This window comes from Eleginops maclovinus, chromosome 22, assembly GCF_036324505.1.
Source record: "Eleginops maclovinus isolate JMC-PN-2008 ecotype Puerto Natales chromosome 22, JC_Emac_rtc_rv5, whole genome shotgun sequence".
Classification (NCBI taxonomy): domain Eukaryota; kingdom Metazoa; phylum Chordata; class Actinopteri; order Perciformes; family Eleginopidae; genus Eleginops; species Eleginops maclovinus.
The window spans coordinates 22,908,919-22,928,685 of record NC_086370.1 but is presented as its reverse complement, the minus strand read 5'-3'; the positions used below and the strand labels follow the sequence as shown (position 1 = coordinate 22,928,685).

The 19,767-nt window shown below is 42.1% G+C and overlaps 1 protein-coding gene across 1 annotated transcript in view; it reads left to right on the top strand.

Moving 5' to 3' along the window:
- The first annotated feature begins 916 nt into the window (after nt 1-916).
- atrnl1a (attractin-like 1a) overlaps nt 917-19,767 on the top strand; it is a 192,984-nt gene continuing 174,133 nt past the window's right edge. The window contains 1 exon segment of the mRNA XM_063874219.1: nt 917-1,641. Within this exon segment, the coding sequence (XP_063730289.1) occupies nt 1,394-1,641 (248 nt within the window). The 5' untranslated portion in view covers nt 917-1,393.

Here is a 19,767-nt window from a genome sequence, read left to right as displayed (position 1 = left end):
AAGTGCAAGTTGCTAAAGCTTCGCTAACTAGCATCATCTGTAACTCAAGCTAATCAATGTACCTAAATAGCTAGCTTACATTAGCTACGCATGTTACACGCTAACAAGCGAATGTCTCTACTGTAGCTAGCTTCGACAAATTGGTGGCTCTCATACAGCCAGCCGCTCCTCACAGCTCCAAGCATCGCTGTAAAGTCTCAAATATAGTGTTTTGAGATCAATAACACATATAGTTAATCACAAGTGTTAAGGCCTCGCCTGCAAAACTGTTATCACTTCAAAACTGTTTATTCAAAAGCTAGAAAACAGTTTCTTTTGCAAGTAAAGGTTGAAAAGCTTCATTCACTATCAGCATTGTTATCCATCCATCTATGTATGTATGTATGTATGTATGTATGTATGTATGTATGTATGTATCTATGTATCTATGTATGTATGTATGTATGTATGTATGTATGTATGTATGTATGTATCTATGTATGTATGTATGTATGTATGTATGTATGTATCTATGTATGTATGTATGTATGTATGTATGTATGTATGTATGTATGTATGTATGTATGTATCTATCTCTCTATCCATCCATCCATCCATCCATCCATCCATCTATATCTCCTGTTGCAATCCTTTTTGAATTTGATGCATAATAATAAAGTAGATGATGATCATGATCCATTTTTTCTTCTATTTGTCTTAACGTCTGCTGAATGCTTCAGGTACACCGTGCAGAGCTGTTTCTGCAGCTGAGTGTCCCTGTCTTTGTCTCCTCTCCCTGCACTGTGTCTCCTCTGCTGCTGCATGCCTCTGCACTTTAAAGGGGAACTGGCCCTTTAACCAGCAGCCGGGTCGTACTGCTCATGCTCAAGGCTTTGTGCAGGAGTTTCCCCGTCACAAACCAGCTGTGGAGCGGACAGCGACAGCAGCCAGAGTCCGGAGAGGCTGTCTGTTGCATCCTGAGGGGAAACACACACACCTTTGTCTGGCTGGCTGCACATCCATGCATCCACCTGCAGGATTTTCGTGATTTCATCGGGATTTCATCTGGGGATTACAGTGTGTTTTTGACGTTGAAGCAGCAGCATCACGGTCACGCTGTTTATTTACATCGGTGGAAGTTATCTGGAGACTTGGAGACGCTGCACAGGAACACTGGGTTTCTGTGTAGCTGTGTGTTTCGTTTGCACGGATGGATCCGACTGGAAATACATTTGTTGGGTTTTTTAAGTGTTGCCATCAAAGTTTAATCTCTTTGTTCCTTCCTGCAGTTTTCCACACACACTGCTAGGCATGTTCACGTAGCGCGTAATTTGCGTAAAAGGTGCCCCAGCCTCAGTGTAAAGTGACAGCTCGTCTTTTAATCCAGGGCTGCAGCGACTCTTACAATAAATAAATGAATAAAATCGTGTCCATCATGGGGGATATTGGAGGATTACATCTATGCACCTGGAGGAAGGATTCCAGACTGAAGACCTACCTGGGATTATTGGTGCTGCTTCACCTCGTGGTCCACTCGGAAGCCTCCTCGGTGTCCAAGTCCTGCGAGAAAAACTGCTTCTCAGGGAAGTGCATGAACGGGAGCTGTGTGTGTGAGCACGGCTGGGTCGGAGACCAGTGCCAACACTGCCAGGGAAGATTCAAGTAAGTTCTTTTAATTGATCTGACAGCTGACATGTGCCTGTAGGAGTTTAAATCTTGGTGTTTTAAGGTCAGTTTTCTCAAACATAGCTTAACAATAATTGACCTATGGAGAGGATTAGGGACAAAGGCAGAAAGCATTTGTTTGGGATATGAACTTTAGTAAAATCTCCAACATATCTTTCTCAAGTGGCCCTTATCCTCTTCCGTAGTTATCTCATTGTTACTTTGGGGCTCTTGGATATTTTATTTGTGGCCTCTAACCTGTTTGACTGTCTTCAGTGAGTGAGGAAGATTTCGTTCTTCAGTGGTGCCTTTTAGGACTGCATGTAACCCTTTTCCTTTCCTGATGAATTTGGTGTATACATTGCTGTCAGTCAATAACCCAGACATTCACTTTAAGATGTTATGAAACTGAGAAAAACAACAGAAATCTCCTAATTTCTGACGTGTTTGCATTAAATAGTAGCTTATTCAAGAGATTATCAATGTAGTTGTTTATTTCAATTGTTCTCCTAATGGTTTTAGCTTTAGTGCAATCCTTTGGATGCTACCTGGCTTTGTTCTACGGTGGCCAAAAGGTGCAAACACGCTACAACAACATCTTGAAAACAACATGTTTACTAAAAGCGATGCAAGAAGCTCAAAACTCAACTGAAACCAGGGGACACTAAAAAGTGACGCAATAGCTAAAAGTGGCTTTATGTTTATCTTGGTTGCTGGATAAATAGCGGAAATCAGCACCACATACTATATAAACACATGAGCATAGGCCACGGATGCCTTAGGGATAAGTGCAGGAGAGAGCTCAGGTTCAGCTGGTTCAATTCAAAGAGTGCAGAACAGTTTTTCTAAATATGACAACATGTAATTTTAATGGCCAGACAGCAGCTCGGTCACTGCTGTTAGAGTGAGCGGCTGACACTACCTACACTTAGAGAGCCTGCTGACTCGTAGCGGCTCTTTAAAAATAAATCAGCAGTCAGGAACTGCCTCTGATATATCCTGAGATGTACTGTTTCTCACTGTAAGGGTGAATATAAGAGGACATGCTTTGCTAGTTTGAGGTACAGGCTGAAAAGGCTGTTCAAAAAGAAAGCTGCTGGAGTTTCAGCGACCACTTTACACCCGGCAGTGATGGCTGACCACACACACAGACATGTCTTATTCAGAGAGTCAAGTAAACAACAATTTAATAGAAGCATTTATCCCAACTAGAACCAGTATTGACCGAAAGAAAGGGTGGCTGGCATCTCCCTTAGGGATAAGGTTAGAAGTTCAGTCATCCGGGAGGGACTTGGAGTAGAACCGCTGCTCCTTTGTGTTGAAAGGAGCCAGTTGAGGTGGTTCGGGCACCTAGTGAGGATGGCACCTGGGTGCCTCCCTAGGGAGGTGTTCCAGGCACGTCCAGCTGGGAAGAGACCAAGGGGTAGACCTAGGACCAGGTGGAGGGACTATATCTTTTTGCTGGCCTGGGAGCGCCTTGGAATCCCCCAGTCAGAGCTGGTTGATGTGGCCAGGGAAAGAGAAGTTTGGAGCTCTCTGCTGGAGCTGTTACCTCCGCCACAAAACTTTAAAGAGTCCTCTCCTGCTGATGTTCAGGTGTATATCAGTATGTAGAGTCTCTACTTTAAAGAGTCCTCTCCTGCTGATGTTCAGGTGTATATCAGTATGTAGTGTCTCTACTTTAAAGAGTCCTCTCCTGCTGATGTTCAGGTGTATATCAGTATGTAGTGTCTCTACTTTAAAGAGTCCTCTCCTGCTGATGTTCAGGTGTATATCAGTATGTAGTGTCTCTACTTTAAAGAGTCCTCTCCTGCTGATGTTCAGGTGTATATCAGTATGTAGTGTCTCTACTTTAAAGAGTCCTCTCCTGCTGATGTTCAGGTGTATATCAGTATGTAGAGTCTCTACTTTAAAGAGTCCTCTCCTGCTGATGTTCAGGTGTAGGCTATATCAGTATGTAGCGTCTCTACTTTAAAGAGTCCTCTCCTGCTGATGTTCAGGTGTATATCAGTATGTAGTGTCTCTACTTTAAAGAGTTCTCTCCTGCTGATGTTCAGGTGTATATCAGTATGTAGTGTCTCTACTTTAAAGAGTCCTCACCTGCTTTTCATGTCAAAGTGCTTTGAATATGATCTTATAACCAGGGTTGTCTTATATGTTAGCAGTACATTACATACCGCATGTGATCCATTTTATATTTATATATCGAGCAGCACAATCGCTGCCTTTTCCTCTTCCTCCGTGGCATTAACAACCCCTCATACACTCCGGAGAGAGGATGACATTACCTTTTGGAAATCACCTCCAGCTTTATCTGCAGGAGTAAAGCCGGCGCGATGGCAGGACTTCAGTCTGCCTTCTCCTCTCCGGAGGATTGCATCGATCTCAGAGTCGATGTGTTTGTTGTGAAAGCTGCTAAACAGAACAGGACAGCAGACACACGACACGACAGGGACACCTTCTGTTACTGAGGCTGCGTAGAGGCCGGTCAGTGTCCATTGATAGTGGGCAGTGATCACATGCACACACACTGCTGTTTTCAAAAGATGGATTATCTGTTTTACAGGCTGCCCAACACACTGCAGACTCAGTTCTATATTTGGACACCTTTTATGGTTTGAAGGTCTTTAAATGCATCAAAGTTTTAAAACAAATCCTTACATTCACACTGATCCTATGGACAGTGCAATAGGTGCTACTGAGATGACGTTACAGGTGGGCCAAACACATCCAGCGCCGACCACAATGCTGTTTAGAAATGGTTGGTACATAAACATACACCCTGGAGTCATCTGGTGGTGTCGTAAGGGGTACAAATAGAGGAGTAGCACAAAACACAGAATCCCTGTCGTTAGCATCACCGAGCCTGTGTGCTTCCAACTATATTCACGTCACTATCACACAGATGAATACACAGTAGGGAAAACACTAGAACAGAGATGTGGATGTGTGCAATTTGGCCGGGCAGGTGTAGAGTTAATGGAGAAACTCTGCTTTAGTCAGTGGTGTTTACTCAAGATGCTAACAGACATGCTACCTAGCTAACGTGGTCAGGAAACTGCCCGATCATGAATGGAATGGCTCGCTTTAATCACGTTTAGCATGATTAAAATCCAGACACTGATCCTTCTGTGGGGTTCATTGCCTTTAACATGATTCAGTGTTTTTGAAATCCAAACAACAGCGACACTATGAAAGCCACAGAGACCTAGCTGTTGGCATGCAGCCTCACAGTGTACCAGATGATAGATAGATGGAATCGGAGGATGAAACCCTCTTTAGTGTCACACACATGCACACAGCAGAGCACACACAGTGAAATTGGTCCTCTGCATTTAACCCATCCTAGTACTGGAGCAGTGGGCAGCTATTGTGCAGCGCCCGGGGAGCAATGGGGAGGGGGGATTAGAGGTGTCCGTTGCCTTGCTCAAGGACACCACAGCAGGACCTAGGAGGTGAACTGGGACCTCTCCAACTGGGACAGTCCACTTCCATATTTCAAGTCTGTTCGAGGACTTGAACCGGCGACCCTACAATTCCCAGTCCAAGCCCCTACTGACTGAGCACTGCTGGACATAGTGGTCTTCTATTCTCAATGCACAGAATTCCTAACCGTTACACGCCCTCCTCTGCATTTCTACGACCGTTTGGCTTTTATCGTAAACATGGGAATCACCCTCTCTCTCACCGTCCGGCCCATATGTCTCTGTCCCATTGAATTTACATTATATGGCGTTATGCACATAAAAATATCTCATCCAAGCTCCGGCTCAGTAGTTGACCTTGTCTGCAGTTCAAGGTGTCCCGTCCACAGTTTTATACCCTGGTTTTTATGATGGTGGGGGCCTATTGGTTTTTATTATACTGTATTTTCAAAGCGGCTTAATGGTTGGCCACTGGAAACCAGGCTGCATTATTTTCTGTTAATGCATCTGTGCTAAACCTATAGAAATGAGGCAAAAAGGAAAGCAGATTAGTCCTGAGAGCAGATGCATTACAGTGCACAGTTTATTTACATGATGTTCATTGTATTTATTTATCTTGTAATGGACATTAGTCTCAATTCTTCATATATTTATTATTTTTAGGATTTCATTTTTATTTCTAGTTTTACTTACCTTTTGTGAATATTGTCATTATTTATTTAAGGTTTTAATGGACATTTTTCTTTTCTTCTTCCTTCCTTAAATTGTTATTTTTCTATAAATATTCATATTGTATTTTATATATTTATTTTATCTTTGAAAGAACATTTTTTATTTCAACTTCTTATTAATTAATACATATTTTAAATTACATTAAACATTTTTTATTTCAACTTCTTTCTTTAACATCTTGTGTTTTAAATATTCTTTTAATTTTGCATGCATTTATTGTAGTTTTTGTGGACATCTTTCTTTAACTCCTTCTTCTTATATATAGTTATTTTATTATTTCAACTTTTTACTGTAAATCCCTTTCTTTGTATGAATATTTTGATTTCATTTTTTACATTACATGTCATTTAGCTAACGCTTTTATCCAAGGCGACTAACAATAAGTGCAAAAAAACAGAGATTCAAACTCTGAACAACAGTGCGGAAAGTGCAGATATATTCACTTCAAGCAAGTCCTACAATTGTAAGTGCTGCGGAATTTGTTACCAGGCCTAGGCTAATTCTACAAAGTGCTTTTAACAATCATTTAATTGCCAACATGCAATGGAAACAGATGTGTTTTCTCCTGGGACATTTCGGGACAAATTCTTCATTCTAAAATGGATCAAAACCCCAGAATCCACTGTGATGGATACCGTGTTCTGCCCTTTCTATTTATTGTATGAACACCTTTGTGTTAAGCTTGTTTTATAATAAATCTTCTGGTAATGCATTTGGAAAAACATCTACTAGGGGATTGTGTGTCCGACAAATGTCCCGTCAATGTCTCATTTTGTAGAAACACGGCTGTCTTCATATTTATTTTAAGGACTTAAGAGAGCATGGTTCAATATCTGTGCCCTGAAAACACACACACACACACACACACACACACACACACACACACACACACACACACACACACACACACACACACACACACACACACACACACACACCCTCACAGACAGATCCAATAAAGAAGAGATAGGGAGTAGTTCTGTTTGTCTATTGATTTCAGGTGCTGGTGCTGTGTGCAGTTTCATTGCTCTGCAGTCTCACGCTTTGTTTTCTGACGTCTCTCTTTGTCCCGACCAGATAACGACTCGTTTGTTCCCACTTACACAGAAATCACACAAAGTCCCCACGATCCGCACGAGATCTGGAGGGTAAAGGGGTGATGGTGAGATTACAGGAGGACTGGTCAGCATCCCAAACACACTTGACTTTGAAATGTAAATATTTGCTGAATTAGGGAACACCCTTCCTGTATCTTTTTGAGTAATACTTCCATTTGAGATAGCACATGTCTCCATGCTCTAATGTTCAGAAAGCTCTTTATTTTTCTCATACTGCCTGTGCTGCAGCACCTCTTTTCATCCTCTGTCTGAAACCAGAGCCCAGTCTGCTCTGATTGGTTAGCTGGCCGACTCTGTTGCGATTACTCAACCACCTACAGTAGAGATGTAAAGTCAAGAGCACTTCTTCCACCTCTGTCTGGCGGCTTGAACACCAGTCGCTCTATCGCAGCTCATCAAAGTAAATCTATCTTCCGGAGGATTTCCGAGTATGGAGAGCTGCATTAATCTCACTCCGTCTCTTGCATGCTAAGTGCAGACAGAAACGCTGGAGGCCAATGTGAAATGAACTCACACTCATCAAACAATTTGAGTCATTATCTCCCGACGGATATGCAGAGAGAGGTTCTGGAAAACGATATTGATGATGCTAATTGATAGAAGATGAAACATTTTCTTTTAAAGCTGCTGCGTTCATCCTCAACAATGGTGTGTTTCTCCTTGACTTACTACTCAATCCTTTGAGCTATCGACTGTTCTTTCCCAATAGAGGGTCACATTTGACATGGTTATTCCATCAGAAGTTCACATTTTCGGATCTATTCTCTCGAAGCAGTTTGTAAAAGTTTGCTAAAATTGCATATACTTCCGGGTGATCGCAGCTAATGAAAGCCAATCTAACATATGTTTGCAATGATGAGAGCAATGTTTGTAGCCCATTTTGTGAAGATAAGAGAAACTATATGTGAGTATTGGAATAGTTTCATACATATATACATATCCTCAGAAATGGGGTCTTCTCCTTTTGATCTATGTCCTCGTTGTTTCATCTATCAACTATTCCTTTGAAGTTAGCTTCACATTTGACATGGGATTATTCATCCATAGCTGTATTTATTTCCATCAGCTCTACAGGAGGAGTTCGTAAAAGTTTGTCTAAAGTACAGAACAATCACACATGGCCGACTTTCGGGTGGGCGGGGCTAATGAAAGCCAATTTAAAATATGTTCCCAATCATAAGAGTGATCTGTGTACCAACTGTCATGAATATCTGAGAGACTGTGTGCGTAGTTTGTCATTTATCAGTGACCTTTTTTTTTCTTTCGAGTAATTGAAAATTCGTCATGCTAAGACTGCATAGTTTCCAAAATAGGCGACTTCCTGATGGGCGTGGCTAATTTAAGTCAATTTAAAATATGTTTGCAGTCATAACAGCAATGTGTGTACCAAATTTCGTGACTATCGGATAATCTATTTGTGAGTTGTTTTGAAAAGTTTGAGAAAGGTGGCGCTCGAGAGCAGCCCATTCCCTGCAGAACCTCACAATTTACGCCAGTTCTGCAGATTTGTGCAACCTCCTACGACCTCTGTGTGCCTCTCTTGTTGCCGACTTGCTGATGTAATGCCATCTTCCAGTGTGTTGTTGTTGCCTCTCAGACAGCTGGAGCCGGGTAAGCTGTATTTATCACTCTGGAGCCGGATAAGGGCACCGACTCAGACCTCAGACTCTGCAGGACGTCAGTCAGAACGGCTGCTGCAACGCAATCACTCAGACCTGTTCCCTCTCAAACAATAAATACATCAAATGTTATTTTTCTCTTTTGCTGAAATGGGATTACGGTTCCAGATTAAAGCCTTCCACTACATGTCTGATTTAATCTGTCTTCTAATACTGTGAGCGCAGTGTGGTATGATGGAACAGAAATCCTATTACGTGACGTTGGAGCCCATTATGGTTTCCTTTCAGCTCCACATCTCTTCCGTGTGAGGCGGCAGGGTGGATGATACGCGTTATTTCTCCTGTTGTTTCAGGTATTTAAAGACAGAAACCTGCTAGTTTGACTGTAATGAAGCCTAGGAACTTCAGTATTGACCAATGGTAAGATCCAATGGGATTTTAGTGTTTGTTTTAACATTTGAAATAACAAGGCGTCAAAAGAGCTAGAACTAAAGGCTTTCTATCAATGAACCTGGTGTTCGTCCATACAAAAGTGTGATGAACACATGATGTGAAGTGCAGTAATAGCATCTTGTTGCCGTCACTTTGCCGGCAAACAGAACATACATCAGCATGACCGCAGACAACAGCAGATGGTTGTGTTGGTGAAATGCCTGAAAGAAATGAAGTTCGAAACTAAATAGCAGCATCACTTTAACATAATGTGGCGCTCATACAGTAATCCGGGTTCAGCTTGAATTCACTGCAGCAGTTTCACTTCAAGCCTCCTTTCTGCAGAAACACGCTGGCTACGGTCGAATAGTCAGTTTATCTTAGGAAGGTTCCTGACGGAGTGAAATGACCCGGAAGTCCCTCAGTGGCCGCCATGATAAGAGCTGCTCTAGATGATCGGAAAGGAGCTCTGAAGCTTCCTTTATAACCTACTTTAGGAAACAATGGACCTTCCTTTAGGAGAGGAGAACATGCTGTCCCACAATGCCTTGCAGGCCGCAACATTTGCCGTGCCTCAACAGACAGCATCAGTTTCACTTTCCTTTTTTATTTCAATTCCAACCTTTATAATGAAGAATATATGAGCCGATTTCTTGACAATTCCAACCTAGCCCTTGTCTGAAACCAGAGCCCAGTGTGTAGGAGAGAATCTCCCTCTGGAAAACCCCAAACAGCATATTTTAGGACATCTTTAATGTGTTAAAATAATGTGTGGTTCGTCCAAATTCATACACATGCAGGGCTGACAGTATCCTGGACGTGTGGAAGCGTGTGTGTGCAGTTCTTCTAGTCGCTATTCAATGGCTTCAGTTCCAAATGTTTACTGAACATTCCTCTGAATGGAAGTGAAGTATGAAGGGTTAGGGCGTGTATGAAGTGCCAAAATATTGTCAAATGAAACCCCGAGGCGGATGTTAGGAACACAAACTGTGAGTGAGGAGTACAGATATTTGGAAGGCCTCGGGACAAGATTCAAGACTTGACACCTACTTCGAAAAACCCCTGATATCTGGGAACACACTTTTAAAATAAATAAGGGGATAAAGGAGGCCATTCAAGGACAAAACAACAGCCTGAGTGTTACAGAGACAGTGCTTTCTGACATTAGAGACATCATCCACTGACACTGTGTGTGTGTGTGTGTGTGTGTGTGTGTGTGTGTGTGTGTGTGTGTGTGTGTGTGTGTGTGTGTGTGTGTGTGTGTGTGTGTGTGTGTGTGTGTGTGTGTGTGTGTGTGTGTGTGTGTGTGTGTGTGTGTGATAATGTGTGCGATTGTGTGTGTGTAAGCCTCAGGCAGAGTGCAGTGATGATGACACAGCTTGTGAACTGAAGTTGCCACCGTTGTCGTGTGTGTGTGTGTGTGTGTGTGTGTGTGTGTGTGTGTGTTGCCCTTGCTTTTGCTCTCCTGATAGCAGGATTAACACACACTGGACAGATGGCCTTCCGATGCCCCACCCTCCCCTAAACGTTCACATGCTTTCACACACACACACACACACACACACACACACACACACACACACACACACACACACACACACACACACACACACACACACACACACACTATGACTCACTACCCCCCTGTGTTTCTTCCTGAGGATGTAACGGTATGAGAGGGATCAGCTATTTATACTGACATTCTGCCCATTGTGAGAATTTATTTGCATAGTAAGTTGATTTTGTGCACGTGAGAAACGCCCGGATGTAAACTGGATCAGCCAGAGTAAGAGGCCTGAGCTTACTGAACACACTCAACTGCCCCAGAATGCATTGCGTCTCTTTAGACTGTCCAGTGGAGGGCCTGAAAAGGGTAAAATAACACTGCATCAACACTATGTGCAACATGTTCTTCTATGGGTTTTATTTCTGCCTGCTACTTCGTATTTGCACCGTTAAACACTGTGACGTAACTGTAAAATAACTGGCTGCTATCACACACTGTTCCTCATCTTTGTCTACCTTGAAGTGGACTTCTTATTATTATTATGCCTTTTTATGTAATAGTGGTTTATATGTTGTCTCTTTGTCCCTCCTTTTGCTGTAAATATCCTCTGTGTGATGGAGCATCCTACTGCTGCCAGTTTTTTCCTTCTTCTTCTGGTTGTCCACATTTTGGTGTAATTACCATCTGAACTATTTTGAGCTCTTGCTGTTCTTTGGTCCATTTCCTTTATGTGGAGAAGTTTCCACTGGCCGGTTTCGGATTGGATTTGACATTCAGATAACCTCTTATGTGAACACTATTATGAGTATTAGGAAATTACTTCTCACCAGCTGAAGAAACCCTAAACCTCTTGTGGCAACTTCAAAACCAAGTTGACTCGGAAAGAAAGCTTTAATTTTGGCGAGCACACACATGCAGTATGCATTGTGTCTATATCTGTAATTTTCTGTCACCGTACACCCATTGTGGAAACCAAAGTTACTGAAAGGCTTTTATTTTGGCGAGCAAACACGGTGATAGTATGCTGTAAATGTTTGAGTGTGTGAGAGCTCGCTTCTGTCCATCCTTGAGCTTTAAACAACCAAACAAGTGTGTGTGTGTGTGTGTGTGTGTGTGTGTGTGTGTGTGTGTGTGTGTGTGTGTGTGTGTGTGTGTGTGTGTGTGTGTGTGTGTGTGTGTGTGTGTGTGTGTGTGTGTGTGTGTGTGTGTGTGTGTGTGTGTGTGTGTGTGTGTGTGTGTGTGTGTGTGTGTGTGTGTACTCTTTTACACTTTTCTGAGGCAAAAGTAATTTTTCCTGGCAGAGAGCATCTCTTTGGTTTCAAACCTTCTTCTCTGTTTACTCTCTCTGCTGCTCCTCTGTTATTCTGTACACACTTCATCTGTCTCACACACACACACGCTTTTCCTGCAATCCACCCAGAAGAAAAAGACATATTCCCCTCTCGACTCCAAACTGTTGTTTTCTCACAGATGAGTTCATCACTGAAGCATGTGCTGGCTCTGCTTCCCTGTGTATTTATTTTTCTTACGTGTGTGTGTGTGTGTGTGTGTGTGTGTGTGTGTGTGTGTGTGTGTGTGTGTGTGTGTGTGTGTGTGTGTGTGTGTGTGTGTGTGTGTGTGTGTGTGTGTGTGTGTGTGTGTGTGTGTGTGTGTGTGTGTGTGTGTGTGTGTGTTACACGTGGTGGGTGTGTTTGCAGCGAGTCCACAGCCGGGATTATTTGTGTTCATGTCTGGATGTTTGCCCGTGTTCTCTTGTTACGCCGTGCTCTTTGATTTTAGTTTTCTCCTTTTTTATTTTTCAGGCAGTTTCTCCAAAGGGCACGGTCACTTTCACATCCTGAAACACACGATTGGTTCAAGAAGTCAAACTCTCATGGTGATACGTTTCACACGAATGCCTGATATGATAAACCGACGACACTGACTCTTCTCATCGGTTGAAAATCTGTGTGAAGCGTTCACATTTTAGCATTTGTAGCTTCATTGCAGCAAGCTATGTCTTCTTTTGTGGCTTTATGTAACATTAGAATTGACTTTATTCACACATTTTAGGAATTATCTTTCTCTAAATTAACGCAAACACTTAAGGCTCACTAATGTATGGATTTAAGCCTTTGCAGACCATTTACTTGCACACAAACACACACTACAGCCAAGAGAACACCCCAGAAATCTGTATATATGTTCTGTTTAACGAATCAGGGAGGAAGATGTAATGGCCCTTCCTGCAGCTGTGATCCCATCCTGCTTTTAGATGTTGCTAGGCGAAACCTAATCTCCTCTCAGACGCTTATGTGCTTTTGAGCTACAGAAAAGATAATTACCAGCGACGCCACAGACAGCCAGTACAAAACATTACGTAACATTGCATTACATTCATCTGGCAGATGCTCCGTCTGAAGCGACTTACACTAATTCAACCTTTGTGGGAAAAAAGAGGGGCTTATTGTCGTCATTGAAAAATCAAACGCTGCCTCCCCAACAAAGAGCAGTTTTTCCGGTTTAAAAAAACCACAAATCCTCATTTTTTTGGGGGCATTTATACAGCTTACAGTGTTTTGGAAGAATTAGGGTTATGTCATGCAACAAAAGGAGTTGAACCGGGATAATTGCAGTTATATGGGTTTCATCTTAACTCAAAAGCTCATATTTAAGCCCCCCCTCTTACTGTATATTCCTCCATGCGTTGTCCTTTATTGATCAACTATAGGGGAGTTTCAATTTAACGCCGTTCCACAAGGGAATTGTTAAAAGAAAGAATTTCCATCAAGACAATGGTCTTTGCACCCGGGCGTCATAGCTAACAATTCTACAGTATTTGCACCCAGGCGTCATAGCTAACAATGCTCTTTGCACCCGGGCGTCATAGCTAACAATGCTACAGTATTTGCACCCAGGCGTCATAGCTAACAATGCTCTTTGCACCCAGGCGTCATAGCTAACAATGCTCTTTGCACCCAGGCGTCATAGCTAACAATGCTATTGCACCCAGGCGTCATAGCTAACAATGCTATTGCACCCAGGCGTCATAGCTAACAATGCTCTTTGCACCCAGGCGTCATAGCTAACAATGCTATTGCACCCAGGCGTCATAACTAACAATGCTCTTTGCACCCGGGTATCATAGCTAACAATGCTAATGACGCCCGGGTGCAAAGAGCATTGTTAGCTATGACACTCGGGTGTAAAGAGCATCTTCCTGACTGTATTCATCACGGATTTACTCAGTTTGTGGATGTTTTTTGTATTCTCCAATCACTGTGGAGTTATGTTAAAGTGTCTTTAAGAACTCAAGGTAACAGTTGGTGATATATGCACCTTTGGAGAGGAGAAGTACTTGCTTATTAATGCGTTTTAATCTGCATTCTTCCCACTACACTTGTGTGCATTTGGCTTGAAGATGCCCCAGATATGTTTTTATGGGATAGTTCAACTTTCCTGCTCTGTGGCCTCTGTAGGACATTTCCCTTCAACCACTGCGGCCTCCACCAATCACTGCTGTAAGGATCTGTGTGATGTGACTGCTCTCTGTTTCTGTCCTCGTGTGAGAGAGCTTTGATGTCTAAGACAGCATGTGTTGGAGTGAGTTCAGGGCTTAGCAAGCCTACGTTGGGTGTGGTGTGTGTGTGTGTGTGTGTGTGTATGTGTGTGTGTGTGTGTGCTTACAGAGTTCAGGAAACCATCCCATAATAAGACTGAGAGGCTGACAACATGGGATAGGGATTTCAGTAGGCAAGGCAACGCTGTGCAGCCTCGTAACACCACACAATAGTGTTTTAATGCAGACCACATGTGATGGGGCTCACCATAGGGAAGTACACACACACACACACACACACACACACACACACACACACACACACACACACACACACACACACACACACACACACACACACACACGTACCTCCGCTGGCTGTAGGACACAGTGTATAATCAGCCTGTGGCCTGGCTGGGTAGAAACTATAATAATGCAGCAGTCTGTTGTCATACTGTAATAAAGGCTCTATTTCTGCTCTCACACACACACACACACATACACACACACACACACACACACACACACACATACACACACACACACACACACACACACACACACACACACCCGTCAGTAGAGATACTAGCTGTGACAGGAGGCAGAAAACAATGTAGCTTCTGTCTCCATGTGAAAAATAACACCCATGACTTCATGAACTTTGGTTCAATTACCAGCTGAGGATTCATGCGTTTCTGTAACCACATAATGTGGATGAAAAATACCTTCCTTTTATTTTTCACTTTCATACAAAACCATGTTTTAGGATTTATTTTTTCATTTATTTTAACTTTCCCAAAACCCATTTCCCCCTGGGTTAATTCAAGTTTTCCTGATCCTGATTTTTGCACATTTCTGTTTCATTTCAGGGTTCAAATAATTCAAATACAGCACCTTTTATAAAGATTAAAAAGCCTGAGCTACTGTCACTCATTAAAACATCAGGATTAAATACCCTGTGATCTCTGAGGGAGGGTTGCTCTGTTACCAGGTGAATATTCCCCGTATCTATTACTTTTCTTTGGATTGCCAAGGTTAATATACCCGGGGCAGCCGTCAATAGACTGACTCCTAAAGTCCACTAACCTTTGGAGTGTGTGTGAAGTCATTATGTGTGTTATCCGCTTAGACCCCGAGCACTGATGAGGTTCTGCTGCAGAACCAGAGGAGCTGTCTGCTCAAACACCGGAGCAGGGGTATTTGAATATGACTTTCACTCCCCCGAGAGGCAGATGCTATAAAGCAAAGTCACACCTCATGTGTATGGATGTTCACATCGATATGCAGCCCTCTGTGTGTGTGTGTGTGTGTGTGTGTGTGTGTGTGTGTCGTCTTTTTCACCTGTCCTTTTCTTTGTTTCCTCTTTGCTTTGTCCTCTTTTCATTAACTCCTCTCCCCCTCTTGCTTCTCCTGCTGATGTTCAGGTGTATATCAGTATGTAGCGTCTCTACTTTAAAGAGTCCTCTCCTGCTGATGTTCAGGTGTATATCAGTATGTAGAGTCTCTACTTTAAAGAGTCCTCTCCTGCTGATGTTCAGGTGTATATCAGTATGTAGAGTCTCTACTTTAAAGAGTCCTCTCCTGCTGATGTTCAGGTGTATATCAGTATGTAGTGTCTCTACTTTAAAGAGTCCTCTCCTGCTGATGTTCAGGTGTATATCAGTATGTAGTGTCTCTACTTTAAAGAGTCCTCTCCTGCTGATGTTCAGGTGTATATCAGTATGTAGAGTCTCTACTTTAAAGAGTCCTCTCCTGCTGATGTTCAGGTGTATATCAGTATGTAGTGTCTCTACTTTAAAGAGTCCTCTCCTGCTGATGTTCAGGTGTGTATCAGTATGTAGTGTCTCTACTTTAAAGAGTCCTCTCCTGCTGATGTTCAGGTGTATATCAGTATGTAGTGTCTCTACTTTAAAGAGTCCTCTCCTGCTGATGTTCAGGTGTATATCAGTATGTAGTGTCTCTACTTTAAAGAGTCCTCTCCTGCTGATGTTCAGGTGTATATCAGTGTGTAGTGTCTCTACTTTAAAGAGTCCTCTCCTGCTGATGTATGTAGTGTCTCTACTTTAAAGAGTCCTCTCCTGCTAAAGATGCCCCGCCCCTTAGCCTATTTAGGAAACCCCAGAAAGCAGAACAGGGCCTCTTTAACTTCTTCTTCCTCTCCTCTTTTATCGTTCTGTTCACTCCACGCCATGTTCCTATTAGCTGTGCTTTGACCTTATTTGAAGTACAGGATCAATATGAAGTGTGTGTGTGTGTGTGTGTGTGTGTGTGTGTGTGTGTGTGTGTGTGTGTGTGTGTGTGTGTGTGTGTGTGTGTGTGTGTGTGTGTGTGTGTGTGTGTGTGTGTGTGTGTGTGTGTGTGTGTGTGTGTGTGTGTGTGTGTGTGTGTGTGTGTGTGTGTGTGTGTGTGTGAGAAATTGGGGGAGCTGCATGTGGATGAATGATGTGCCGGTGTGAAAGCCATTGGACCATGACTATACCGTAGGTGATAGAGACCTAGTAACATCAATCACACACGCTCTCTCGCTCCCACACACACTCTCTCGCTCTCACACACACACACACACACACGCACACACACTCGTTATTCCCAGTAGTAGGGCTTTTCTTGATTTTTAATAAAGGATATCTGCAGAGAAGGTCAAGGTTATTCAATTGTTGGCCATTCATCTCCTCTCGCACTCTCCCTTGGTGCACACACACACACACTCACACTCACACTCACACTCACACTCACACTCACACTCACACACAGACACACAGACACACACCACTCGGATCTCTCAATCTTTGCTCCAGCTCGGGGACCCCTGCACCTTGTGTGTGTGTGTGTGTTTGTGTGTGTGTGAGAGCAATACAGCCGTCATCTCTGGCTCTCCTCGTTATCCATCACAGCTTTATGTAGTTCTGCTCTTATCTTCTGTGCGTTTCTCCCACTGCAGAGTTTTGCCCAGCGCTCAGGGGGTGTCACAGATAGTAACACTCACCGTGATATCAGCCGACCGTCTGAACTTAATGCAAACATAAACGCTGTCGAAAATGGAGACGTGTTTTTAAGTGAAATAATGCACGTTGGATTCAGGCTAGCATCTGTTTGTTATGAAGGATCAGGTGTGACTCTCCTCTGTCAGCTGTTCTGTTCTGGAGGCTAATACTTTGAGAGTGAATATATACCCCTACTGGGTTAGGGCTTAGCGTTAGGGTTAGGCCTGAATCTGCTTGATGGGATCTGTGGCCCTAATCATCTTCTTTAAAAAATCTGACCTTTTCTCTGATATTCTTTTCAAAATGAAAAAATAAATCTGAGTTTTACGTCAAAATTTCTCCTTTTCTAAAAGTTCAGATTTTTTTGTCTCCGATACTTCTCCTTTTGATTTTCTTTCTCAAAATTCTCACTTTTTTTCACAATTTTTGACAAAATTCTGATCTATTTTCCAAAGTTCATATTTTTTAAAATTCAGATTTTTTTTTTTAAATGTTGAAAATTCACTGTTTTTTTCATAATTTCTGACTTGTTTCATAATCCTGAGTGGATCAGATATTTCTCTCCTCTGTCAGCTGTTCTGTTCTGTTCTGTTCTAACACTTTAAGTGTGAATCTGTACTCCTACTGCTTCATGGTTTTCTCTTTCTTTGGTTCATTTGTTCTGTTTTTAATTCAGCAGGTGACCTATATGTTCATAAAACAGTGTGTGAGATCTTAGCTGTGATGATATGCTTTGACCTTTTATATGATGGCATTGTGTGTAACCTCACCCACACATTCATGTCACAGTGGAATATACATTATCTACTCTCCATCGATTTGAAATCTCATTAATATCTCCCTGACATTTATAATGACAGGATTACTAAGAATCCAACATGTTGGTTTTATTGGAAGGTCAAAGCAAGATTGCGTCAGACATGGAAAATGGAGAAAAGGTTGGAGGAAAAAAAACCTCTTCATGTTTACATTAAATAAAGTAATGTGTAGTAGAGTTCAAATAATAAGAAGCATGTTTAATAAGATAGAGTAACACAAGAAACCCAACAGGGCCTCTTTCATTTCACCTTTCAGTTGGAAGCTTGCACAATGACTAGCCTGACTAGTAAGGGTCCGTTCAATTCAATTCACCTTTAATTAGCAGTCCAGTTCCACTATTTATACTTATTTACACTGCTGAAAATATGTAATGCATGGTCTTACCTTTACATGTTAACATAGTAAATGAAATCCAGTGACTTGTCCTTCTGGAAATGATTTCCGTCAGTGTCTCGTAGAAGGGTTCTTCAATGTTCTTAGTCGCTCTGTTATGAGTGTGGCATTAAGTTCAATGTTTTAGAAAATATAATACATGTTCTTATTTCTTGTTAGCCTTACAGAAATATCATGTATTCATGGAATATACAGTTCCCTATGTCAGGGGTGTCCAATTTTTTCTCACCGAGGGCCACATACAGAAGAATATACGGAGAGCTGGGCCACTTATAGAGATGAGTATTGTCTCATAAGTTAAGCTATACGCGTTCAGAAAAAAACAGCCTACATCAACTTTAGGGTTTCATTAATTTTGTTGGCAGCGCATTCTTAAAACAGAAGCCTCAGACTGCTGATAATAAGAGTGAATATGAAGGTTACATTTCCAGCTGGTTACAGAAATAAGTTATTGTCTTTTTTTTTATCAACTCAGATTTGTTAGGACATGTTTTAAATTCTAAATGACTGAATTTATTTGAAATTGGTCTCATTAATATATGTTAACATATATATTTGAGAAGTTCAATATAAGACAAGCAGAAGTTTATTTTGTGGGCCACATTCATTGTACTTTTAGAATGTGCAGAGGGCCGCATTTGGCCCCCGGGTAGTAGTTTGGACACCCCTGCCCTATGTGTATCTATTTAGGTCACATGGTTCTAAATGTCCAATCACGCACCACTGTGTCCTGTAGTTCAGAGGTAAACTCGTTCACCTCAGGCGCGTTTCAGCGATCTGTTTGAGTTGTGAATGCTGTCTGTCATGGCGCCGTTGGTATGTATTCGTGAGATGGTCTGTAGAGTTTCGTCATTGTTTTGGACGGAAATGTCAGTGTGTAAAGTGTGAGTGGTCGCGATGTATGACGGCTTGTGAATGCTACGTCTCACGTGTGTGCGCGAAAGATGGTATGACCGGAAGTGAGTACTGTAAGTGTTTTCATGTGTTGGTCAAAATAAGTACAACGAATGCAACAGTGATGATGCACATTAGCCTTTATTCATTTGTCCTTGTCCTTGTTCTTGTTTGTTTGTTTCACCTTTTCTTTGTAAAGGTCAATAAACCTGTGGGAGGAATAATAAGTAACCCTCAGTCTCGATGTTGGGAAACGTTTGGCTGGCCGTCAGGATATTACGGTAGACTTATCGGGGCTGGAACATCAGTTTAAAATGGTGATTTATTTTCAAAATGGAAAAAAACCCTGAATTTTATCTCAAAATGTCTCAATTTTATCTTAAGATTTCTAAATGTTTTCTCACAATTCTCAATTATTTCCTACGTTTGGACTTATTCGGAGTTCTCTCTGTCTTGCTTTTTGCTAAGTGGGACCAGGTGATTGGTCATTTTGACAGAATGCTTTTTTTGATCAGTAATGTAACGCTGTCTTTAGCTTCATGACACTGTCAGCACAGGCTGCTTCTTTTTAATTAGCAAAAACAAGTCATATTAAAGTTGCTTTTGTCCACACTATCAAACTGGATTGAACTCGTACATCAGACCGGACCCTCAAAATGAGT